The 21,954-nt window shown below is 38.4% G+C and overlaps 1 protein-coding gene across 5 annotated transcripts in view; it reads left to right on the top strand.

Moving 5' to 3' along the window:
- The window catches only part of ripor2 (RHO family interacting cell polarization regulator 2), a 38,067-nt gene that overhangs the window by 14,189 nt on the left and 1,924 nt on the right, over positions 1 to 21,954 (top strand). For 4 of the 5 annotated variants that reach the window (XM_077507414.1, XM_077507412.1, XM_077507415.1 and 1 more), the window contains exons 2-23: positions 4,839 to 4,962; positions 6,520 to 6,678; positions 7,467 to 7,545; positions 7,647 to 7,670; positions 7,930 to 7,983; positions 11,196 to 11,345; positions 12,083 to 12,146; positions 12,231 to 12,274; positions 12,626 to 12,751; positions 12,878 to 13,026; positions 13,892 to 14,021; positions 14,160 to 14,300; positions 15,371 to 15,755; positions 16,640 to 16,875; positions 17,122 to 17,306; positions 17,912 to 18,077; positions 18,169 to 18,304; positions 18,376 to 18,537; positions 19,275 to 19,433; positions 20,728 to 20,924; positions 21,007 to 21,090; positions 21,185 to 21,275. In XM_077507414.1, coding sequence (XP_077363540.1) covers positions 4,839 to 4,962; positions 6,520 to 6,678; positions 7,467 to 7,545; positions 7,647 to 7,670; positions 7,930 to 7,983; positions 11,196 to 11,345; positions 12,083 to 12,146; positions 12,231 to 12,274; positions 12,626 to 12,751; positions 12,878 to 13,026; positions 13,892 to 14,021; positions 14,160 to 14,300; positions 15,371 to 15,755; positions 16,640 to 16,875; positions 17,122 to 17,306; positions 17,912 to 18,077; positions 18,169 to 18,304; positions 18,376 to 18,537; positions 19,275 to 19,433; positions 20,728 to 20,924; positions 21,007 to 21,090; positions 21,185 to 21,275 — 3,045 coding nt within the window. The remainder of the gene's footprint in view (positions 1 to 4,838; positions 4,963 to 6,519; positions 6,679 to 7,466; positions 7,546 to 7,646; positions 7,671 to 7,929; positions 7,984 to 11,195; positions 11,346 to 12,082; positions 12,147 to 12,230; positions 12,275 to 12,625; positions 12,752 to 12,877; positions 13,027 to 13,891; positions 14,022 to 14,159; positions 14,301 to 15,370; positions 15,756 to 16,639; positions 16,876 to 17,121; positions 17,307 to 17,911; positions 18,078 to 18,168; positions 18,305 to 18,375; positions 18,538 to 19,274; positions 19,434 to 20,727; positions 20,925 to 21,006; positions 21,091 to 21,184; positions 21,276 to 21,954) is intronic. The other variant, XM_077507417.1, reaches the window with a different exon arrangement.

Raw genomic sequence — 21,954 nt, 5'->3', positions numbered from 1 at the left:
AGCTCCATTCTGCTGTATTAAACGTCATAAAAATTATCGATGGTGCGATTACATGCTGGCGAAAATGTCATCAGCCGCGGCAGTGGCAGCCAGAATGTAATTCGCAGTCCGGACACGCCTGGCTTAATCTGCTCATCTGCGCCTTTGAAATGCCAGCAGCGCTTAACGCCGCGCCGACCCATCAGGACGCTTGTGACCTATAATTAAAACAGGCCCACAATTGCAGGCACGTGTGGGGGGAAATTATTTCCACTGTACCTTCAAAAAAAAAAAAAAAAAAACTCCAAAATCGGCAAGGTGATTAAAACTGTTCCATTTGGAAACATCTCAGGATTATTTGTCACTTAGTGACCTTTAAATATTGAGAAAATAAACAAATATGATCTTTTTCAACCGATACGATCAGCTTTTCAGAAGTTGCCAAATTTGACTCTGCAAAAATGGTCCATTTTGATAATTTAGTAATAATTAAACATTTAAATTTAAAACATATATATTAGTTATATTGTCTCAACAAAACATTTTATCAGTATCCATGTTTTTTTGTTTTGTTTTGTTAAACCATAATTGCCATTTAATGAATATACACAATACAGTATTTGTATTGGTGTCTCATTTCTGGCTCAGCATGTACTTTATTTTGTGTCAATATGATATTGATCATACCCTTAAGGACTAGTTTTGTCCAATATAAGGAGAGGCGCAACGATTAGTCGCCAAGTAATTAAAATTTTTTGATCATCGATTTAAGCATTGATACTTTTTTTTTTTTTTTTGTAAATTTGAAATGGTACAAATGCTCTGGATTTAATATTGTCAACAGTAAATTTTCTCTGATTTATGTTCTTCATAATGGCAGAATGATTTTTATTTGTTGAACTAAAATAAAACATTTGCTTTTTAGTTTGGAAAACAATTATCAAAATTTTTACCAATTTTCTGGCACGTTAGACATAACCAGTGACTGAATCAATATTTTTCTGCAAGTTCAATTTAATTAAAATTAAAACATTTTTTTTATGCAATTAGTTATGCGACAAAATATTCAACAGGTTAATCAATTTGTAACATAATCATTAGTTGCAGTCCTAGCCTGATTTTTATTTTTTTTATTAATAAATAACTTGTAAAAATGGCACCCAGAAGGCCCTTTTCCCATGCTCACCAAAGAAACATGGCGTTCCGGCCATGCGAACGACGTCACCCCCTCGCCTCGGAGCGACAATGGCGACTCGCAGCGCGCTCCCGTTCGGCCTTCCCATCGGCCGGCGTCCTTTCATGCGGCTGAATGCGGCTGCCAGTCAGTCCATTCAAGCTTTTTGGCCGCCAGTCCACAATGGCATCCTTAGACGCCCTTGAACGAGGTCCGAGAGAGGTTTGTTGCTGTGTGAGGGAGAAGTGAGCGTGAGATTGTTTTACCCACCAACCACTTACAACCACTTGTTTTCGGTAGGGCGAAGCAAGAAAACGGGATTTGAAATGGTCTTGAGGAAACGCAGGCAAAACGTCAGATGTAGGAAAGAAACAACACTCAACTCTATATTTATAGAGCACTTTAAAACAACCACTGCTGTTTTCTTAACATGATGAACAGTAGATAAAATGAAAATAGCAGAGGCCCCAGAATTGAACCCTGTGGAACACCCGTTATACATGTGAATTCATATTGCACATCGTCGTCCGATTGCTTTCTTTTTTGCCCGACATAGTCATTATGAAGGGATTGCAATCATAATGCAATTCTCGTTGGGAGCTTTGATAGTTGTCGCTGTCTTTCGGCTTCTCCCCCATCAGATGCGTGATTATGGTGGACGCTGATGTATTCAAACTGCACTTAAGTAATCCTGATCGTGTGAGTGTGCGCTACAACAAGGGAGCTAATTCTTTATGCTTGTATGAATTAGCCTCGCCATGGCAACTGGAGACAAAATGGGATGAGGCGGGTTATGTAAAAGAAACACTGCCACACACAAATACAAGCACACACGCACACCCTTGTGCAACACTGCTTTTTTTTTTTGCTTTTTTTTTTTTTTTTTTTTTTTTTTTTTTAAAAGTGCACCAAACAACTTACGTTTGATTTTACTGCATATATTATCAAATGTCATAAAAATGTGTACATTAGAACTTTTATTTTTGCAGGTTTCTATTTCTTCTTTTTTGTCCCATCTACATTGGCTCTTATCAACTTTTTTTTTTTTTTTTTAACAGTTTGGTGCCTGTTAGACAAGAATAAACGCAGTGTGAAGATGGAGACTGCTACGTTAGCTTCAAAGTTTTTGAAAACAGAACTACAGTTGGCAGCGGGCTGACCATCAAAACAATTATTTATTTTTATCCCTTGTAATCCCCCTTTTTCATAGTTAACATATGACAAAGGAAATTCCCAAAATTCTTTACAGAAATTTAATAAAATTTTTGGATGGAAATGCAGTAGAAATGAGGATTTTTATTATTTATTTATTTATTTATTTGAATTATGAGAGTGCGAATAAGAAATTTGGAGAATCTTGTATAAATTCCACAATATGTGAAATTTTTTCCTGTAAATTCCATCAGCAGATTATTTTTTAATGTAAATTCTGTTTGTGTGAAATGTTAAAATTGTTTCCATGTGCAGAATTGTTCGAAAAAAATATTTAACAGCGAATACATTCTTCCAAAATGTGGAAAATATTCTTGAATCTTTCCAAAATGTTAATGAAAATATTGCCTGGATGGTTAACAAAGGTTTGTTAATGCAAAGTTTGGACTCTGGAAGAAATGATTCCAAATTGATTTCAAAATGGATGCATTGCATATCCGAAGTAATTGACAGCTGAGCCAGGAAGCTAAAAATCGTGTTTATAGTCAATTAGAAAGACTCATGACTGAGTTAAAGCTGTTCGTAATGACTTGAGGCAGCATTTTGCTTACATAATCATCCCGAGAGGCGTTTGTTTGAGGATGACGGTAGCCTGGCATTGAATAATACAAGAATTTCCCGGCACGTGCTCTGCTGCGCCTCAAAATGGAAACGTGCGAGGACACAAACGCAGCCAATGGAGACGTCACCTTTTACAGGTGTCCACAATTGCCTCTTTTGTGTTGAGCCACAAAAACGGAAAATTCCTGAAGGACGACAAATGTTAGTTTAGCGAGCGGCGCATTGCTGGCGACAAAGTAAGTGATGACACGTGTCACAGGTCAGCATGTGCTTGTTGCCCCTTTTCACACTGCATGGAAACGGAAACGTTTGAAAGCTTTTGGTTAGACAGTGTGAATGGGGCTTCTCCAAACTGACCTTAATAAAAACCTCTTCTGTTTGCATGTAGCTTGATTGTTTGGCGCTGACATGCCTTCAGGACCCACAAAATAGTCAAATGAAATTAGTCTACTCAACAAGCGCATTAATCAGCCTTAATGATGACAGTCTGCCCCTGCTGTGTGGCCGCCCTTTTCCAAAACCTCTGAATAAAACCTGGTCTTTGTTCTCGTTCCTGTCAGCAGGACGCCGCGTTTTGTGCAAACGACTGAACACGGCGTCAGCCAACGCGTCCACATTAGCGCAACCTGATAGCATCTCCTTTCGGTTCGGCACAAAGAGATGACACACCGCTGGCCTTGTTTTTCCGTCAGGACGGGGGACAATAATAATCATAATAGCGCACCGAGACCTGGCGGATGGCGGTGACTCAGGGCTGACTCACCGGGAAAATGGTTCATCATGGTCCTTTCAGAAACAAGGCAGCCTGAGATGTCTTATTTCTGTCTTAGCCGGTACAAACTTTTCTTCTTGGATTTCACTGTATTGTACACGTCAAGGACTTTTGCTGATATTTGTTTAACTTTCCTTAATTCTCTGAATTTTACAGAATACAGTGTACAGTGATACCATATGCCCAATTTTTTTTAGGTTACAAAGGGCAAAAAAAAAAAAGCCCATGAAGCCTGTTAGCTCCCAAGCTAGCTGATGCTAGCGCCTCTCGTTGCACATTGGACAGCCCCGCCATGATCCAATTGTCACAACAAAGATTTTTATTTATTTATTCTTCTTTTTTATTTTTTTTTATTTTTTATTTTTTATTTTTTTTGTACTAGTGCTGTCAAAGTTTTGAAGCTTTAACTCCTGAGTTAAAGCTTTAACACTGCTTTAACTCTACAGTTAACGGCGGAGTTAAAGCTTTAAATCTAGAATTAAAGTTTCAAATATTTAACTTTGACAGCACTATTTTTTTACCAAGCCCAATAATAAACAGAGTATAACTTCTGAATCAGGCCGACGCTAACAACAGCCATTGAAATGCTAACGATTGCAGTTATGGGACTATTCAGCTAAGTTTCAGCTAAAAAAAAAAAAAAAAATCAAGGAAACTGACAATTGATCGTAAAACTATCTCAGGTGAATAATTGATTAATTTTTTGACATTCCTCAAGATCCAAACCTTCCAGGATGCTTCCCTTCAAGACGAGCTAAAGTCTCCAATCTATTTTCAGTCAATTCTCTCAAGCTTCGACGGCTTCGTGTTGCACTTACTTAAAATAGTTGCACTTTTGACAAGCTGCTGCTAAATCCAGACCGGCTGATTATAAAAAGGTGTCTTATTTATAGAAGTAACCGATGAGGTAACGGTGAAACGTCTTTTGGTGTATTCCTGGAATGTTTGATGCTCCGTCTATATTACCTCATCCAAGAAATATTTTCAAAGTACACGACGGATGAGTGATGGGAGTCAAGTTTCCCGACATGAGAGAGCAACACCGCTGGCATGTTTGCAGTGGCGAAAGGTCGTGACGGTCGAGTGAAAGCCTGCCAAAACTTGTCCCTCCCTTCCATCTGACGATGCGTCTGTTGCCAGGTGTGTCGTCGCGCATCCCGGAGATCATGGCGGCCGCCGGGACGCACTCGCCAGGAGGGCCCAACGGGATCATCCGCAGTCAGTCCTTCGCCGGCTTCAGCACGCTGCAGGAGCGCCGCTCGCGGTAAGGCGATGTTTTTATATTTGACAAAATTTTGAATATCGGCGGTTCGGCACTGATAATCGGCCCGGCCAATAATCGTTTATTTTCCAAAGAGATTCACAGCGGATTTGACTCTATTCAAAAACAGATATTAAATATTATTTATTCTCCAGGCAGAGATGTGAATGCGTATGTATGAAATTCCGGCTTGCCTTCCTCCCATCGTCCCATTTTAGGTCACGCTCGTCTCCCGCCACCCTTGCACTCCTTTCCTATTTAGCTGACATTTCCTTAAGCGTTGACGAGCGCCGTTCCGACGCCCCAAACTAGTTGCAGCACGGCAGTCGGTCCGAGCTACCTCGAATGTAGGGCAGCCTTCAGGGGGGTCACGCGTGGATCTTGCACGCATGCATAATACTTGGGAGTCAGCGCACATGCACATGATGCACGCACGGACCATCCGCTGACATGCTTGTGCACTTAATAATAGATAACAGTGTTTCTTTTTAGGAAAGGGCAACATGAATAATTTGGCATCTTTTTAAGAACTGAAAAATGTTGGCCAGAGGTTGAGCTGCACTGTTGTTGTTTGCGACGTGGCTACATGTACCCTTTGGTAGTGTAGCGAGCTGAGGAACAAGAAGACGTGGCTGTTACATCTGTAGAATACACACAATTACATCATTTTTCTTATAAATGGTCCCACAACCCGACTAGGCATGCCGTTTTATGTTTGTGTTACTACCGCAGCCCATTTAGGTGGTAGACTCGTCACATATTGATCCTGCAACTGGCCAGTGTATAAGGGGCTAATTTTATAACAATACCACAACCTGACTTTGCAATGCCGCAGCCCGTTTAGGTCAAATACTAATCACTAGCTCAATTAGCCTCTTTCGCAGAAAATTGTGTGGAAGAAGCTCCCATACCTTCAATTTTGTTAACTATTCCACCACCCAACTTTTCCATGTGATCGTTCTGTTAATATCGCAGCCCGTTGAGGCAACAGTCTAGTCACTAGCCTCAATTATAATCTTTCACACAAAGTTCTTCAAAATGGACAGTGTATAAAGGACAAATATTTACTTGATTTGTTTTTTTTTTTCGTTTAAAATCTTTACATTTATTTTGCTCCCACAGCCTGTTTAGGCAGCAGACTAGTCACTAACCTCAATTAGCCTCTTTCACACAGAGATTTTGCTAGTGTGTAAGAATCTAACATACCTTCATTTATTTTGTTGGAAGCAATCCCCCAAGTCAACGTTGCCATGCGATCCTTCTATTGACCTTATTCCCGCAACCCATTTAGGCAGCACACTGTTCACTAGGCTCAATAATTCACATGGAGATCCTGTGAAGTCGCTGCATCGGGGTCATAGCAGAGGATGAGTGTGAGTGGGTGGTTTTTTTTTTTTAAATGAATAATGTATGACCTTAACAACTACAAGTTTTAGCTGGAAAAGTTTTCTAACGTGATGAATTCATGATGAGTTGAGCCGCAGGGAAGTCGGCACAACTCCACTGGACATTTGATTAGGTACACCTGCCCAATTTTAATGTGTATGTGTGTTTGCGTAGGTGTAACTCGTTCATGGGCAACTCTGTGGTGCAGAAGAAGCCGGCATCTAAGCCCAAGAAGTCTCACCTCTCCGGCCACAAGGGCGGCGGTAGCGGCTTCAGAGAGCCTCAACCCAGAAGACTGGCGGACGTCTACTCCGCACTCAAACAGGGCCTGGAGTGAGTGGAAAGTTTTTCCGTGCCAATTTCAGCTTAGTTTTGTGCGCCCACTGCTATTTTACCTATTTTTAAGCAAACATATTTGTTTTTACTTTATTTTTAAGCAGAATTCAAAGTTGTGTGCGCCTTCATTGCAGCACCAAATTGTAATTTCTCATTTTCATTAGCTCGTGTATGGTGTTTTGCATTATGTGCTAGCAGTGAGCTAACAGACTTTCATCAGATGAAATGTAGTTTGGTTGAACAATTTAGTGTTTAAAGAAACACTGACTAAATGTCTTTTGTCAGCTTTGCAATCAAGTTCAGCTATGCTAATTTACATTAGCCTATTTATGGCATTCCTGATTTTGTGTTAGCATTAAGCTAGTTTACTTTGTCAATGAAATATAATAGCCATAGCACTGATGCTAATACCAGTTATCCTATCTATGGCGTTTTGCATTATGTGTTAGCATTAAGCTAGTGGATTTTTGTTAGCCAAAATTGCATGCTTTGGATAAACAATTTTGTGTTTAAATATACAACTTTTGTCTGTGTGTTTAAATTGAGAAGTTGTTTTATGGTTTATGATTACAGTTACAACAAAATTAATTCATGCTAGACCATCTATGGGTTTCATATTGTGTTAGCATTTAGCTAGCTTTTCATTTCATTTAGTTCATTTTTAGCATTGGGGTTCACTGTTGTTGTGTTTTTTTTGTTTTGTTTTGTTTGTTTTTTTAATTTTCTATATATATATGTTTTTTTATTTATAAACTGTTGGTTACCGCCTGTTGTGTCCTTGTCAGTGAATATCTGGAGGTGCACCAGACGGAGTTGGACAAACTGATGTTGCACATGAAGGACATGAAGAGGAACTCGCGTCTGGTGAGTCCAAGAAAATCCCAACAATATGGTCGCCGGGCAACCGAAAAGCCGATCTTGTAATAACCGAGCGTGTTCTTTGTGTTTTTGTTCTCGGTGTGCAGGGCGTTCTCTACGATCTGGACAAGGTGAGTGAGCAAAAAGGAAAAGAAATGCTGGCATCAAGGGAGGAATAATAAATACAGGGCAGGTCATGAAAGAGAGAGAAGATCCGGAAGGATTTTAAATATATGTACACCTAAGCGGCTGTTTTGGAAAATTACATATGATTAACTTTTCGTCTAAATACTAATTTGACGTGTTCACCGCTAGCTGACTTTTTTTTTTTTTATTTTATTTTTTTTTTTTTTTTTTTGTCACATGTAATTATTGCATTTGTCGTTGCAGCAAATCAAAGCTATCGAGAGGTACATGAGACGGCTGGAGTTTCACATCAGCAAGGTACAACACATGTGCTGCTAATCACTCTTTTCCTCTCTTTGGTGAAGTAAGCCAATTTGTTTTTTGTTTTTTAATTGATCAGAAAAGGCCATTTAAAAGAATCCCTTTAAACCGTTGCAATAAAATGCCCCAAAGTAAGTAAATTAGAAATGTGCTCCACTTAGCTGAAAACAAAAATTGGGCCACCCAGTCCTGTTGGTCTGCTGAGGTCACTAGGTTTTTTTTTTTTTCCTTCTTTTTTGTCATGTGCTCCCAGCATGCGCGGTCGTTCGTTATCTTCAAGGTCACGCAACTTCTCTTCCTGCTCCCCTTTTGTCAAGTGCGCATCGTCGTCGTCGCACGTCCAATCACACGTGACGCCAGCGCACTTGCGCTGCACCTCCGGTTGCCATGGTTACCAGAAGGCCGTCTGGTCAACGCAAACCTCTAGTGGGCGACATTTAATACGCTCATAAGCATCCGGCGGACAATAAAAAGACGTGTGCTTCCTGAGGATGTGGGTCACAGCAAAATTGAGTCCTCGGCGATGTGGAGGGAAGGAAGACGGGCGCTTTGAGGAATGTGTGTGTGTGTGTGTGTGTGTGGTCCACTTTTTATGTGTGTGGTCACGAGGTGCCAGTCGGTGTTAAAACAAACACTGAAAGGCTTTGTGAAGCCTGCAAATGAATCGTTCTCTGTTCTTGGTGGTGCACAAAAATAGAACGATCACAACTCGTGTGTGAAGTTTCAGTAGGAAGATCACGAACTTTCAAAAGTTAGACAAAAATAAATAAAAAAGGCTAAGAGTGACTTGACAGGATATGTTCTGGATTGATTAAAAAAAACACTGAAAATTTCAAATAAAATGAAATGACAAATGACATGAGTACATAATGTAACTTTCTACATACATGTAATGTAAAACAGATCATATAGATCACAACAATGTAGCATGCATACAAAAACTAAAATATAACTTTGCATAAATGAATTTTTTTAACTCATTAAAAAATATCAAGTGAAAAAGAAATACAATTTTCGCTTTATGTAACTTTTGACATGCATTTAAAACGGAATTTCATTTTAAATCATGAAAATGTAAGATGAATTTTAAAGTTGGAACTTATTTACATAGATGTAAAAACTGAAACAATTAAAATCATAAAATGTAATAAAAATCCATTTGTTTTATTAAATGTAAAGTAAGATCCTATTTACACATTTTTCAATATAATTTAAAAAATATATAAAATAAAATGGAAAATCCAGTTTTACATCAAAATTTAAAATAAAATGCGTGAAAAAAAAATAAATAAAAGACTCAATGGAAAAGTAAAGTGACATTTTTAGAAAATGGAAAAATATAAAAATTTTAATTGGAACTATATATTTTTTAAAAATAATAAAAAATCATATCCAATTTGTTTACATAAATAAATTAAATAAAATCTGGAGTACAGTTTAAGACTATAATAATAATAATAAAAGATCTCTATAGAATATGTAATAAAGGTCCCATTATTTCCATAAAATGTCGTGGTGCTTGTCATTATCTACAGTTAAGTACTAATGTTCCTTTTAGTTAGCTGGCTGCCGTGACCCCATGACATGTCAACAGCCAATCATCAACTCATCGTGCATGTGCGTGTGTTAATCTGACTGACTGAAAGATTCAAGTGCAGCCAAACTGTGTGTTCTTTTTGTCCTGAAATGCAATTTGACGTGTCGTGTGTGTCTCAAAATTGGCTTGATAGTTAAAACGTGACACTTGACCTCATGAGCAACGCTTCCTCGCATGTGCATTTGTTTTGATGCAGTCTCCCATCTTGAATGCTAACGTCTCCATATGCGCACACGCACCACCCCCAACCCCCAGTGAGCAGCTCGCATGTGTTTGTTGACGTTCAAGGGGCCCCGCCTAGTTTATAATCTTCTTATCAATCACTACTGCCTGTGTGTGGGTGTGCTTGCCTATGTCTGCATGTGTTAAATGTGTGTGTGTTTCTGGATGTGTGTGTGTGTGTGCGCGCGATCTAGGATAATGTTGATATGCTAAGAGGATTTGGTGTGGCGTCATCCAAATCCTGCTGCTGATTAAAGTGAGATGAAGAGTTGATAACTGGCCCAAAATCCTGTCGTAAAACTTGTCCTAATAGATTCATTCCAAAAAAAAAAAAAAAAAAAAAAATCACTTGAGCTAATATCATTATCTGGATCATCAAATATGAATCCTGAGGAGTAATGATCTGGTTGTGGAGACGGCTATTTTGTTTTCAAGGCAGCCAGAGTTGGGTGTAATTGACCAGCGACTGGCTAATGACGGGATTAGCTTTCAAGCTAGCTTTCAAGCGAATGATGTCATCTCCAAAACAGAAAGTTAGGATTCAAGCACATAACGCTCCATGATGTCATTTTTATCATAGCATTTACATAATTTAGGAGGTACTGCCTGCCATATGTTACAAAAAATGATTTATTATTATATATACAGTACATTTTATACTTTCATTATTCTTTTGTGTGGTCTTATTTATTAATTTATATTCCTTTTGTATTGTTGCTATTATTTCACAGCATATTTATTTGTTGTTTCATTGGTCATTTTTTTGCCCAATTGAATCAGCAAATCATTTTCCCTTCACAGTACTGCGGGTGCATTGAAATGAATTGAATCGTTCTGCGTTAAAATACATCAAGCTAAAAAATCGAATCGGCTTTTTTTTTTTTTTTTTGAGAGACCTATCTTAGAATTATATAAACTCAATTGCATGTAAAATGACAACAAAGTTGTTGCGTCATACCCTCTCGAACTGAACCGTGTGTATATTTGTTAAAATGAATATATAAAAACCTGTAGACGGGATTCTAATATTTTAGTTACGCCGTATTCAAATGTATTTTGTGCTGCTTCTTTGCCGTCTTCCCCTCATTTTGTCCGCTGGCTTCATTCCATTGACGTGCCACTGTAACAGCTGCTGCACACACCCCCACACACACGCACATGCGGCATGCCACAGACTGGCAGACGTGGCCTGGACCTAGCTGGCTGAGGAGGGAGAGTTTTTTTTGTTTTTTGTTTTTTTCCCCTTTCTTTTTTTACATAAGCGCTGACTCATCCCTTTACCACCTCCGTAAAAGGGTTGCATCATCACCACTGTACTCGTTCCCTATTTCACTGTTGAAATAATTCAGCCTTCAAAGGATTCACAAAAATCTTGTTTGCGCGCGTGCAGGTGGACGAGTTGTACGAAGCCTTCTGCATTCAGAGCCGCCTGCGGGAAGGAGCCAGCCGCATGAAGCAGGCCTTCACCTGCTCGCCCTCCACCAAGGCAACCAAGGAAAGCATCGCCGAGGTCAACCGGCGCTACAAAGAGTACACCGAGGTGCTCCAAAACTCTCTAAAACTCCATTTTAGAGATTTCAGTCTGGTCTCACCCTAGAGATTTTGTCCAATGGCTGCCAAATTTGAACCATGTAAACTAGACTGATAAGTTATTAATGGCTTTGTGGCAAAATTTAATAAATGCAATTAAAAAAACTTGCGTGTTTTAAAAAAAATCAGCCCCCAAACCCAGTTGAACTTAACATGAAATTTGGTAGGTGAGTGTTTGAGTACACCCACAAAAAAGCCTTAAGAAGCCATGGTCAAAAATACACAGGAAGTTTAAAATTGTGATTCTAAGCAACCATTTTTGTGGTCATTTTGGCCATTTTTGTGGTTCTTGAAATTGTTAAAAAAAATAAAATAAATCAGGCCCTAAAGTCAGTTTTTCCTGACAACATAAAATTTGGTAGACATGTCTACCATGAATACACCCACAAAAAAAGCCTCAAGATGCCATTGCCAAAGATCCACAGGAAATCTACCATTTTGGTTTTAAAATGGTTCTAAGCAATCATTTTTGTGGTCAGTGTGACCATTTTCTGGGTCCTTTCAGCCCACAAAGTCAGTTCAAAATGAAATTTAATAGGTACGTCTATCAATAATGAACACACAAAAATTTCTATCTAGCCATAACTGAAAAACATTTTAAAGATTTTGAGGTTTTGTCATTTTGAGAGGGGGGTAACATGGCGGCACAATTTGATGTCTTATCAATTTTTTGCGTCCTGTCTTCAGAACATGAGCGCCTTTGAGAGCGATCTGGAGAACTTGCTGGGTGAATTTCACATCAAGATGAAAGGTGAGTGCAAGATGACTGTATTGGAGCACTGTTTTTTGAGTCCTCTGGTTGCTTTTGAAAGTAAAAAGTCTTTTTGTTCATCAGGTTTGGCAGGATTTGCCCGCCTTTGTCCGGGAGACCAGTACGAGGCAAGTCACTTTTTGGGGGAAGTCAAAATTGTTTTAACTACATACACATTTTTTTAATAGAGTAATAAATAAAATACAGTGAAGTAGGTGGGTGGAAAACTGTTAGAAAATTTACATTGTTTAAAAAAATAATTGAAATAAATCAAGGCAGGCAGAACATTTAAAATAATATGTAACTAATTTACAAAATCTAATATGTGAAATAAAATTAATTAAAAATAAATATTCCTTTGAAATAAAATATTAAATATTTTGCAAAATATTTTGATTGTTGATGATTCATTATTAGATTTTAGTTTCTACTACCGTCGAAGTCCTGATCCATGTGTTAACTGTGACAATTTATCGCAGATCTTCATGCGGTACGGCCGTCAGAGATGGAAGCTGAAGGGGAGGATCGAAGTAAACTCGCGGCAGAGCTGGGACGGCGACGAGATGGTCTTCATGCCTCTCATCAGCGACCTCATTAACATCAAGGTACTTGAAACGTGTCAAAATGCGACTAATATTCTCGATGAGCCTCAAGTGGTAGATGCTTTATGATCGTGTCTGATTAAAGTGTGAAGTCAAAGGTGGAATGATTAGTTTTGCGCGTGTCGGCAGGTGACGGAGCTGAAGGGTCTGGCCACGCACATGCTGGTGGGCAGCGTCATCTGCGAGACCAAGGAGCTGTTCACCGCCATGCCGCAGGTGGTGGCCGTGGACATCAACGACCTGGCCACCATCAAACTCAACCTGGAGGTCACCTGGTAGTAAGTACTCGCGCTGTCGCCTCATCTCGTCGGCTCGAGTCCTGCCGATAAATCTCCCTGGAAAAAAAATAATTTCACAGTCATGTTTACTTGAACAAAGCGCTTTGTGACAGTTAAGATTGTTTGAAAGCACTTAATAAATAAAGATGACTTGACTTGACAAGTACAAGAAAATTGTTTACTACAGCTAGTACCAACTGTGTGGGAGGAGAATAACGCCACCTACTGCTGAGGAGGACTTTTATTTTTATTTGTTTTTAGGTATATAATATTTTCAGTATTAATTGTATTAATGTATTTTTTAATTTAATTATAGCACACTTTAAGAAAAAAAAAAAACTAAATCGAACAGAATTTAAAACTCATAAAATTCTGTATTTTTTGTTGTTGTTTTTGTTAGGCATTTATTTTGACCTACATAAGTATTTTATTTATTTATTTATTTATTTATTATTATTATTATTATCAGTTTTTGAGGTCGCATTTTTTATTCTTATTCAAATATTCTGACCTCTGACACTGGGGTTATGTGGTTTTATTTTGAACAAATTATTTTTTTTATTTTAATATGTTATTTTTTTTTAACTGTGTGTTTGATTATTTTGGGGGTATTTGTTTATTTTTTTAACTAGAAAGCTTTTATTGTTTTTTTATTCACACTTATAGTATTTCATTTTTTAAAATTTAAAATATTACAAATAATTAAAAAATACACAATTTTGAATTATTTTATTATAACTATATTGTATATATGTACTTTGTACCAGCATACATTATTATTATTTTTTTTTAATTATTAATTTCTTCAGCTGTTCAGCTGATCCGTTTGCAGTTGGTCACAACGTGACGTTTTGGTGTCTCGCAGCCCCTTCGACGTGGAGGACCTGACGCTGTCGTCGGGCAACATAAGCAAGGCGGCGGCGCTGCAGCGGCGGGTATCCATCTACAGCCAGGGTACGCCCGACACGCCCACCTTCCAGGACGCCTCCTTCTTTGTGAGTAGCGCTTGCGAGGGCACGAATGGGAACACGACATGACGTAGTTGCATGTTGTATGTCACGTCTTCATGCTTACGCCCACCCGCCCCCGACTAACCCTGCCCGCCCTCACCCACTCGCACGCACGCCCTAAAGACATGGCGTCGGCCCCCCACCCAGCGCCAACACCCGTCTTTTCTGCACGCGCTCCGAGACGCCCTGCTGGAGACTTTCCGGCGCGCCCGCTCCTTCGGCGACCTTTCGGCACCCAGGCCCAAGTCCAGCCTGGAGGTCTACGTGAGTGCGTGGTGTGGCGTGGTGTGTCCCCTCCCACTTTTGCTGGCTTGTTTGTGTGTCTGCATGTGCATTCTAAATGGCTGCCATTTCCTCAGTTCTGTTTTCCTAATTCAAAAATGCCTATACTATATATAATTAATTCAATTTTATTTTATTAGTGAAATTCAATTTAAATGATTTCATTAAAAATAATTGCATGTTTTTATTTCTCATGACATTTTTTTTTAAATATATCTGTCGTGCATTTTATAAATTATATTAAGATAAAATATCAAAATTTGACAGAATTTTTTAATGCACACCTTTTATTATCAATTATAAAAATATATTTTTTCGAACTAACTTTTACCCAAATTGATTTTTATTTGATTAAAATGTATTCATAAGCTTAAAGGGATACTTGACTCATTGAGTCATTTTCAGCAGTGAAAAGTTAATATTTTGTATACAATTAATGTGGTAACTTCATTATTTTTCATGTACAATTAGTACCTTTAAAAAGTAATTTTTCAACTTGCTGTCGACTAATGATGACATCACCTGTGCTGAGGAAGTAGGTAATGACCAATCATGGCTCAATTTGCAGACCAACCCCAGAAGACAAGTGAGTCATGATTGGCCGTTATGTTATTGGCCGTTATGATTGACCCAGTCATATCGGTTTTTTTTCCTTAGGATTTTTTTGGTCTTTCCTCATAACTACCAAAAAAATATTGATAAAATAAATTATATTAAATATTTTTAAAGTAAAAATAATAATTGTATCAAAATTTCCAAAGAATATATATATTTTTTACTTCCTAGTGCAAGGCACTACAACTCATTTAACTTCCATTGGCAGCTTGTTCTATTTGCATGCAGCACAACAGCTAAATGCTGCTTCACCATGTTTGCTATGAACTCTGGGCTCCACTAATTGACCCGAGTCTGCAGACCTCAGAGCCTTATTCAGGACCAAAACCAGGTTGAAAAACATTTCCAACTTGGTGGCGACTTTTTTTCTCATAATTTGTCCTCGAGTAGACGGCAACTTTTGACCCGTTTTTGTTTTTTTTTCTCCTTGTCCTCAGTCGACTCTCCCAGACGACGTGTTTGAAAACGGCACCGCGTCGGACTGCAAGCGTCTGTCCTTCGCCTTCTCGGACGCCTCGAGCCCGAGCCCGAGCCCGGCGCTGAGCTCGCACTCTCCGGCGCCGTCCAACCCGGAGATCACCGTCACGCCACCCGACACGGGTGCGTCCGCCTCACCATCCAGGCCGCGGGAGGGCTCCATCGCTGAGGAAGACGAGGACGAGGATGGCGACGAGGAGACAGACAGCGGGACGACCGGCAGCTTGGAGGAGTCGGAGTGGGAACGCACGGAATCTCAACGCGACGGGCGCGCGCCCACTGTGGCGCCCGAGGACGTTTTCCTGGACCACGCTGAGCACCTCCAACCTGTCCAGTTGGAACAAGGTCAACTCTTTCATGCATTTCAGTTTATTGAAGCTTTTTGTTATTATGATGCAATTAGTTTTCATTACTCTTTTCTTTCAAAGCAATAACTTTTTTTTTTTTTCATAAAATGCCAAATATTCTCCATGAAATTATTTTTTCCATGAAAAAATAGCAATATATGTTTGTTGACATGACATACATTTTTATTCAAATGCATATTCCTAACTTTTTTCTCCAAAAGTGATTTTTTTAAAATAACTTTTTTGTTCATAAAATGGCAACTGTTTTTCCTCATACAGTAATTGTTTGTTGTTTGTTTATTGAACATAAAACAAAAACACGTGGCAGAATAAAAAAAAATAAAAATAAAAAAAAAAAGAAACTTATGCAATCATTAGTGATAGTTTTACATGTTCAATTTTTTTTTTTTTTTAGTTGGGTTAAATTTCCTCGTAAAAAAAAAAAAAAAAAATTCTTGTAAAACGGACTTTCGCATACAATAATTTTTATTATTAGATTATTTATTTATAATTTGATTGTAAAGTGATATTTCTCTTTTTTACAGTAACTTTTGTTCTTGTAAAATGAGTAGTTATTTTCTCATAAATTGTCAACTTTTTTCTTGTAAATTAATTTTGCCATGTGAAATGATTTCTGCTTTTTCGATTTCATTTCCTCTTCCCAAAACATCTCCTAAAATTATTTGTTTAAAAAAAGAATACAAAATAACTTTGCGTGTACATTTTTTAAAAAAAACATTTAAACTCAAATAATTTATTTTTGTTGAAAAAAAAAAAAAAAGTCTCCCGGATAATTTCAGATAAACATCATCCACAAATACAATTCCACGACATAATTTTGCAATAGTTATTCACTCTTCATCCAACTACGAATGTCTCCAGATGATGAGGACGAAGGCGGAAACCTGACGCGCCAGCTGGTGAAGCGGCTGACGTCGTCGTCGGAGGCGGAGGGCCAGGGCGGCGCCCGTGTGGAGGAGGGCCAAGGGCACCTGGTGGAGGGCAGCCTGGAAGACGCCATCCACGGGCTGCTGCTGACGCTGGAGGCACTGACGCACCGATGCCGAGAGCTGCAGGACCTGGAGCAGGAAGTCATGTGCCTGGAGGACCTCTTGAAGGTGTGCGGCTGTTTATCAATAACTCCGCCCACTAATTTGAATAATCCCACCCTCACACCAGATGTCTTCACCGACTACTTGGCTTCTTTTTTTTGTTTGCATGACTTCAATTATTTCTCAGTCAAATGCTAAGCATAAATTGAAGTTAATCCCCGTTAAATAAGTGACATCCATACAATGTTATTTATTTATTTTTTTTTTATGTATTTAGTTTTTCTTATTAACAATAATCATCGTCATCATCAGTGCCGGCTGCCAGGCCACAGGAGTCGCTCATCCAGCCTCAGCCTGACGGTGGAAAGCGCACTGGAGAGCTTCGACTTCCTCAACACGTCCGATTTTGACGATGACGACACCGGCGACGACGTCCTCGCCATGCCGCCGCGGCCGCACAGGTCGCCGCCGTTAGACAGCGACGGTGACAGAATCGGGTGAGATTAAAATGTTTGATTTCGTTAGGGGGAGCTTGTTTTGTTTTATTTATTTATTTTTTTTATTTTTTTAAATAAGTACATTAGTAACTGATTAACAAATAATGCATTCGTCCATCATCAAAACTAAATATAAATTCAAAAAAAATAAAAAATAGCAATCACATTGCTCAGGTAAATCACAAAAAATAAATTGTGCAAAAAAAAAAAAAAAAAACTATATAAATATAAAATAGTTTAATAAATAAAACACAAACATTGTTCAATTAATTACACAACCCAAAAAATTACTCATTAAATTATGGTAAATTAAAGGAATAAATAGATTAACAATTATTTCCATAAATATTGAAAAATTATACAAATATTTAAAATCATTGTTATTCAAGAAACAAAATCTTAAATATATTATACAACTGAAAAGACAACTTACAAAAAATAAATGAGAACTAAAATAATGTTTTTTTGTCATTTAAATGTTACGGAAAATTATGTAATAAATTACACAGATGAAAGCATTACACAGTCGTATCGTTATATAATATAAGAAGTACATTTGGCATCAAATAAATTGTCTTGTAAATTTTTGTGGCTGCATGTGACAGTGTTGAAACGGGGTCAGAGGCGCGCGGCCACATGAGCGAGGCCCTGACGGAGGACACGGGTGTGGGCAACAGCGTGGCCGGCAGCCCCCTGCCGCTCACCACCGCCAACGACAGCTTGGACGCCGCCCTCGTCCTGCACCTGCGCTACTGCCAACGACTCGTTCAGGTTCAGATCGCGCTTGCCTGTCGGCCCAGCCCAGTCATGCCCTATTATTTTTTAAAGTTGAATATTTTTTTGTTTGTTTGTTTTTGAGCAGGAGTTGAGCAGCGGTGGCGCAAACGTGTGTCGACGCCGCGGCGTCCTCCTCAAGCTGGCGTCTCAGACGTCGCTGCTGGAGGGGCTGGCCGAGGTCATCGTGGACCACCCGGGGCCGCTGACCTCTCCCGCCCAGGGTGTGTGCGTGCGTGCGTGCGTGTATCGTTTTCCGTTTATTGCCGAGTGTGACGCTCACATGTGCTTGCAGCGGCGCCTGGCCTGGCGGAGCATGACGAGCTTCTGGCGCTGTGGGTGGAGTGCAGCAGCTCTTCGGGACTCTTCCACACAACGCTGGACCGACTGGCCGGTCACATGACGCTGCGCTTCCACGAAACGCTGAGGGAGAAATACCCGCAAAGCTGCCACTCAGGTCCCAATTTGTTCTGAATTTAAATGCTGGCACGGGAGCATTTTTGTTCATGAAAAATTTGCAAAAAAAAAAAAATGATTTATTCTACAATTGAGCTACAAAAAACTTGTTGGTCATAACATGGACAATTATTTCATGTAAACAAACAAAAAGGCTGTTTTTACGTTGGTAATATTCTGTTTTGCAAAAGTTCAAGTGGAGTAATGCATGTTTTTATGTTATTTTAGAGCGCCCTCTTGTGGTTTCTTGCTATATTGTTTTGCTGACTTTGGTGAAGTAAATATTTCCTGTTTTTTTTCCTTTCAAAATGATGAAAAAAATTATCTCAATATTGCTATTTTTTCAATTATTTTTCTCGTAAAATGACAACTTTTTACTTTTAAAATTTCTTTCAAAATGGAAACGGTTTAAATGGTGACTTCTAAAACAATTAATAAAATGACTTGCTTTTATATGAAGGGACAATATAAATATATCCTCTCAAAATGGTAACTCTTCACATTAAGCAACTTTTTTTCCCTTGGATGACACCTTTTACTATTTTTTCCCTCCTCACAAGACAATTAAAAAAAAACAAAAAAAACAAAAAACACTTAGGATAAATTAAACCTTTAAAAAAAATAATCTTAAAATTGTAACATTCTAATGAATTTATTTTTGTTATAGTAAAATAAACAGCAGCCTTTTATGCTCTTGTAAAATGCATTTTTGTGTGCGTGACTGTTGCTGCGTTGCAGTGATCCCTTTGGTGGCGCGCGAGATGGTGGACGGAAACGACCTTCCCGATTCCAACGGCCTGAGGCAGGATGTCGTCACCGTTTTTCAGTTCCACGCTTACGTGCTGCAACGTCACGTGTGTGACATGGAGACGCACTTGCTCCACTTGGCTGCCGAGGGTGAGACCGCCCGCACGCGTTATGTATACGCCAATGTATCAACAAAATCATCTTTAGTCTTGGGTTTTCTTATTGTAATTTATAGTTTGAAAAAAATGAAAGAAATCTAACTCAAATACATTTTACCGGTAACATTTTTATTTTGAAATAAATTCTACAAATAGAAAATATAGTGGAACCGGCAAAAACAAGTGGTTAAAAAAAAAAAAAATTATTACAACTAAAGTATAAAATTATGTAACAAGTTCATGGAGTTGAAATAAATATTTAAATAAAAAATAAAATAATAAGCTAAAAATAAATAAATAAAATGTAATAGATAAACTAACTGAAAATAAATATAAAATAAATAAATAAATAATACGCACAAAATAAATAAAATAAGAAATAAATGATAAACTACTAAAAAAAATTACAAACTAAACTATACAAGTAAATCCCAGGTATGTATTGATTTTTTCATGTGGTACTGTACGGTAAAGATGAGTCTAAAAATTGCAGTTAACTCATTCACTGCCATTGACGGCAAAAGACGTCAAATGATGTAGTTTTTTCTGGGCTGGCAGTATGCCATTGACGGCAAAAGACGTCAAATGATGTAGTTTTTTTCTGGGCTGGCAGTGAATGTGTTAATAAATGCAACAAAATACTAATAAATCAATTCTTCAAAAAATATTAATTGTTTAAAAAAAAAAAGAACAAATAAGATAACTTGTAACTAACACAAGAAAATTGTTTGAATAAATACAAATAGTAAACAAAAAAATAAAAATAATTATAGAAAATCTCAAAACTGTTAATCTTTAAAGGGATACTTCACTTATTTAGCCCATTAAGACAATAAAAAGTTAATATTTTGTCTGTAATTAATTTGATACTTTAATTATTTTTCATGTACAATTAGTACCTTTTAAAAACACATTTTGCAACTTTCTGTCAACTGAAAATAACATCACAAGGGCTCAGGTAACCAATCACAGCTCACCTGTTTTCTAGGTTTGGCCATGTGACATTCACAAGCTGAGCTGTGATTGGTTACCTGAAACCATGTGATGTTATTTTCAGTCGACAGCAAGTTGTAAAATGTGTTTTTAAAGGTACTAATTGTACTTGAAAAATAATGAATATATCAACTTTATTATAAGCAAAATATTAATGTTTGACTGACAAAAATGGCTAAATAAGTAAAGTTATCCCTTTTAAGTTGTTTATTTTTATTTTTGTTATTATTTAAATGTAATGACAAACCTAGTGTGACCTGATGTGCTTGTGTACGTGTTTGTGTTGCGTTCAGAGTCGTTTGCGGAGAGGTTGCGCGCTGGAGACGTGTTTGCACTAGAGGAGGTGCCCGCCTCGGGCCTGTGGCCTCACGGCGCCACCTTGAGGACGCTGGCCTCGCTGCTCACTGCCGACAACCCCGCCGTCAACAAGGCGGCCGCCGACTACCTCACCAATGCCGCTGGCGCACCGCACGCCCATTTTAGGAACAAGGTCACTTCTCGTTTAAAAAAACAAAACAAAAAATACATAAATAAATAAAATAATAATAATGTAAATAATGTGTGTTTCCCAGGCAGTGGAGTGTTACATGGAGGCGCTGTCAGAGGCCGGCATCCACAGCCAGAGGGCGGCGTGCGCCGCTCTGAGTTGCCTGCAGGTCACCGACGGCTCCTGCCAATATTTTTGCTGTCCTCCTCGTGCGCTCGCAACGATAATAAACATGCAGGTTGCGCCTTTTTGTGACCCCGCAGGCGGTGGAGAGCATCCGAGCTGTGGCGGCGCTGTGCGACTCGGCCGACGAGGAGCTGCGCCATGTCGCCATAGAAACGCTGCTCACTTTCGGTCAGTCCGTCGCCCATCAAACGGCCTCATTTCAGATGAAGTGTAATGCCAGCCAATGTCATTGTCAAGTACATTTTCTTTAGTTTTTCTTCTTGTGAAGCGTCGACTTAATATTGTAAAACAATGACTTTTTATTTGTTTACATTTTTTTCAAGTAATGCCACTTTTTCAGACTCATACCAGTACGACTTTTCACTCACTGATAACTAGTACTGATACCGCTAGTACATTTTATACATAAAATTTCAATGAATACAAATGCCAATTAGCAATGTGTGATGGTAGTGCAGCGCCATCTACTGGCAAGCATGACTTTTTATTAGTTTTTTGTGCCTCAAGTGTTGGTGCCTGGTATGAACATCATCACACATGAGAACTGATGTCTTGAAATAAGGCTAATATCAGCCTAGTTCTCACCTATCCTTACTTTTTTGTAAAAAAAAAAAAAGAAAAAAAGAAAAAAAAAAGTTACTTTTGTTAACCATTTATTTTTGTAACCATTTTTGACCATTTTTGTTTATAACATGATCACTTAACAAGCTGACTTATAAAATGACACCATTGCTTATGTCAAACAGAAATTTTATGTAGAAAAAAAACTGGGAAAAATATTGCTTTTTTTGGTGTGAAATTACAATATGTGGGATTTTTTTCACCGTAAAAGTAATTTTTATTTATT

Source organism: Festucalex cinctus, chromosome 19, assembly GCF_051991245.1.
Source record: "Festucalex cinctus isolate MCC-2025b chromosome 19, RoL_Fcin_1.0, whole genome shotgun sequence".
Classification (NCBI taxonomy): domain Eukaryota; kingdom Metazoa; phylum Chordata; class Actinopteri; order Syngnathiformes; family Syngnathidae; genus Festucalex; species Festucalex cinctus.
This window is presented reverse-complemented; position numbering and strand designations above follow the sequence as displayed.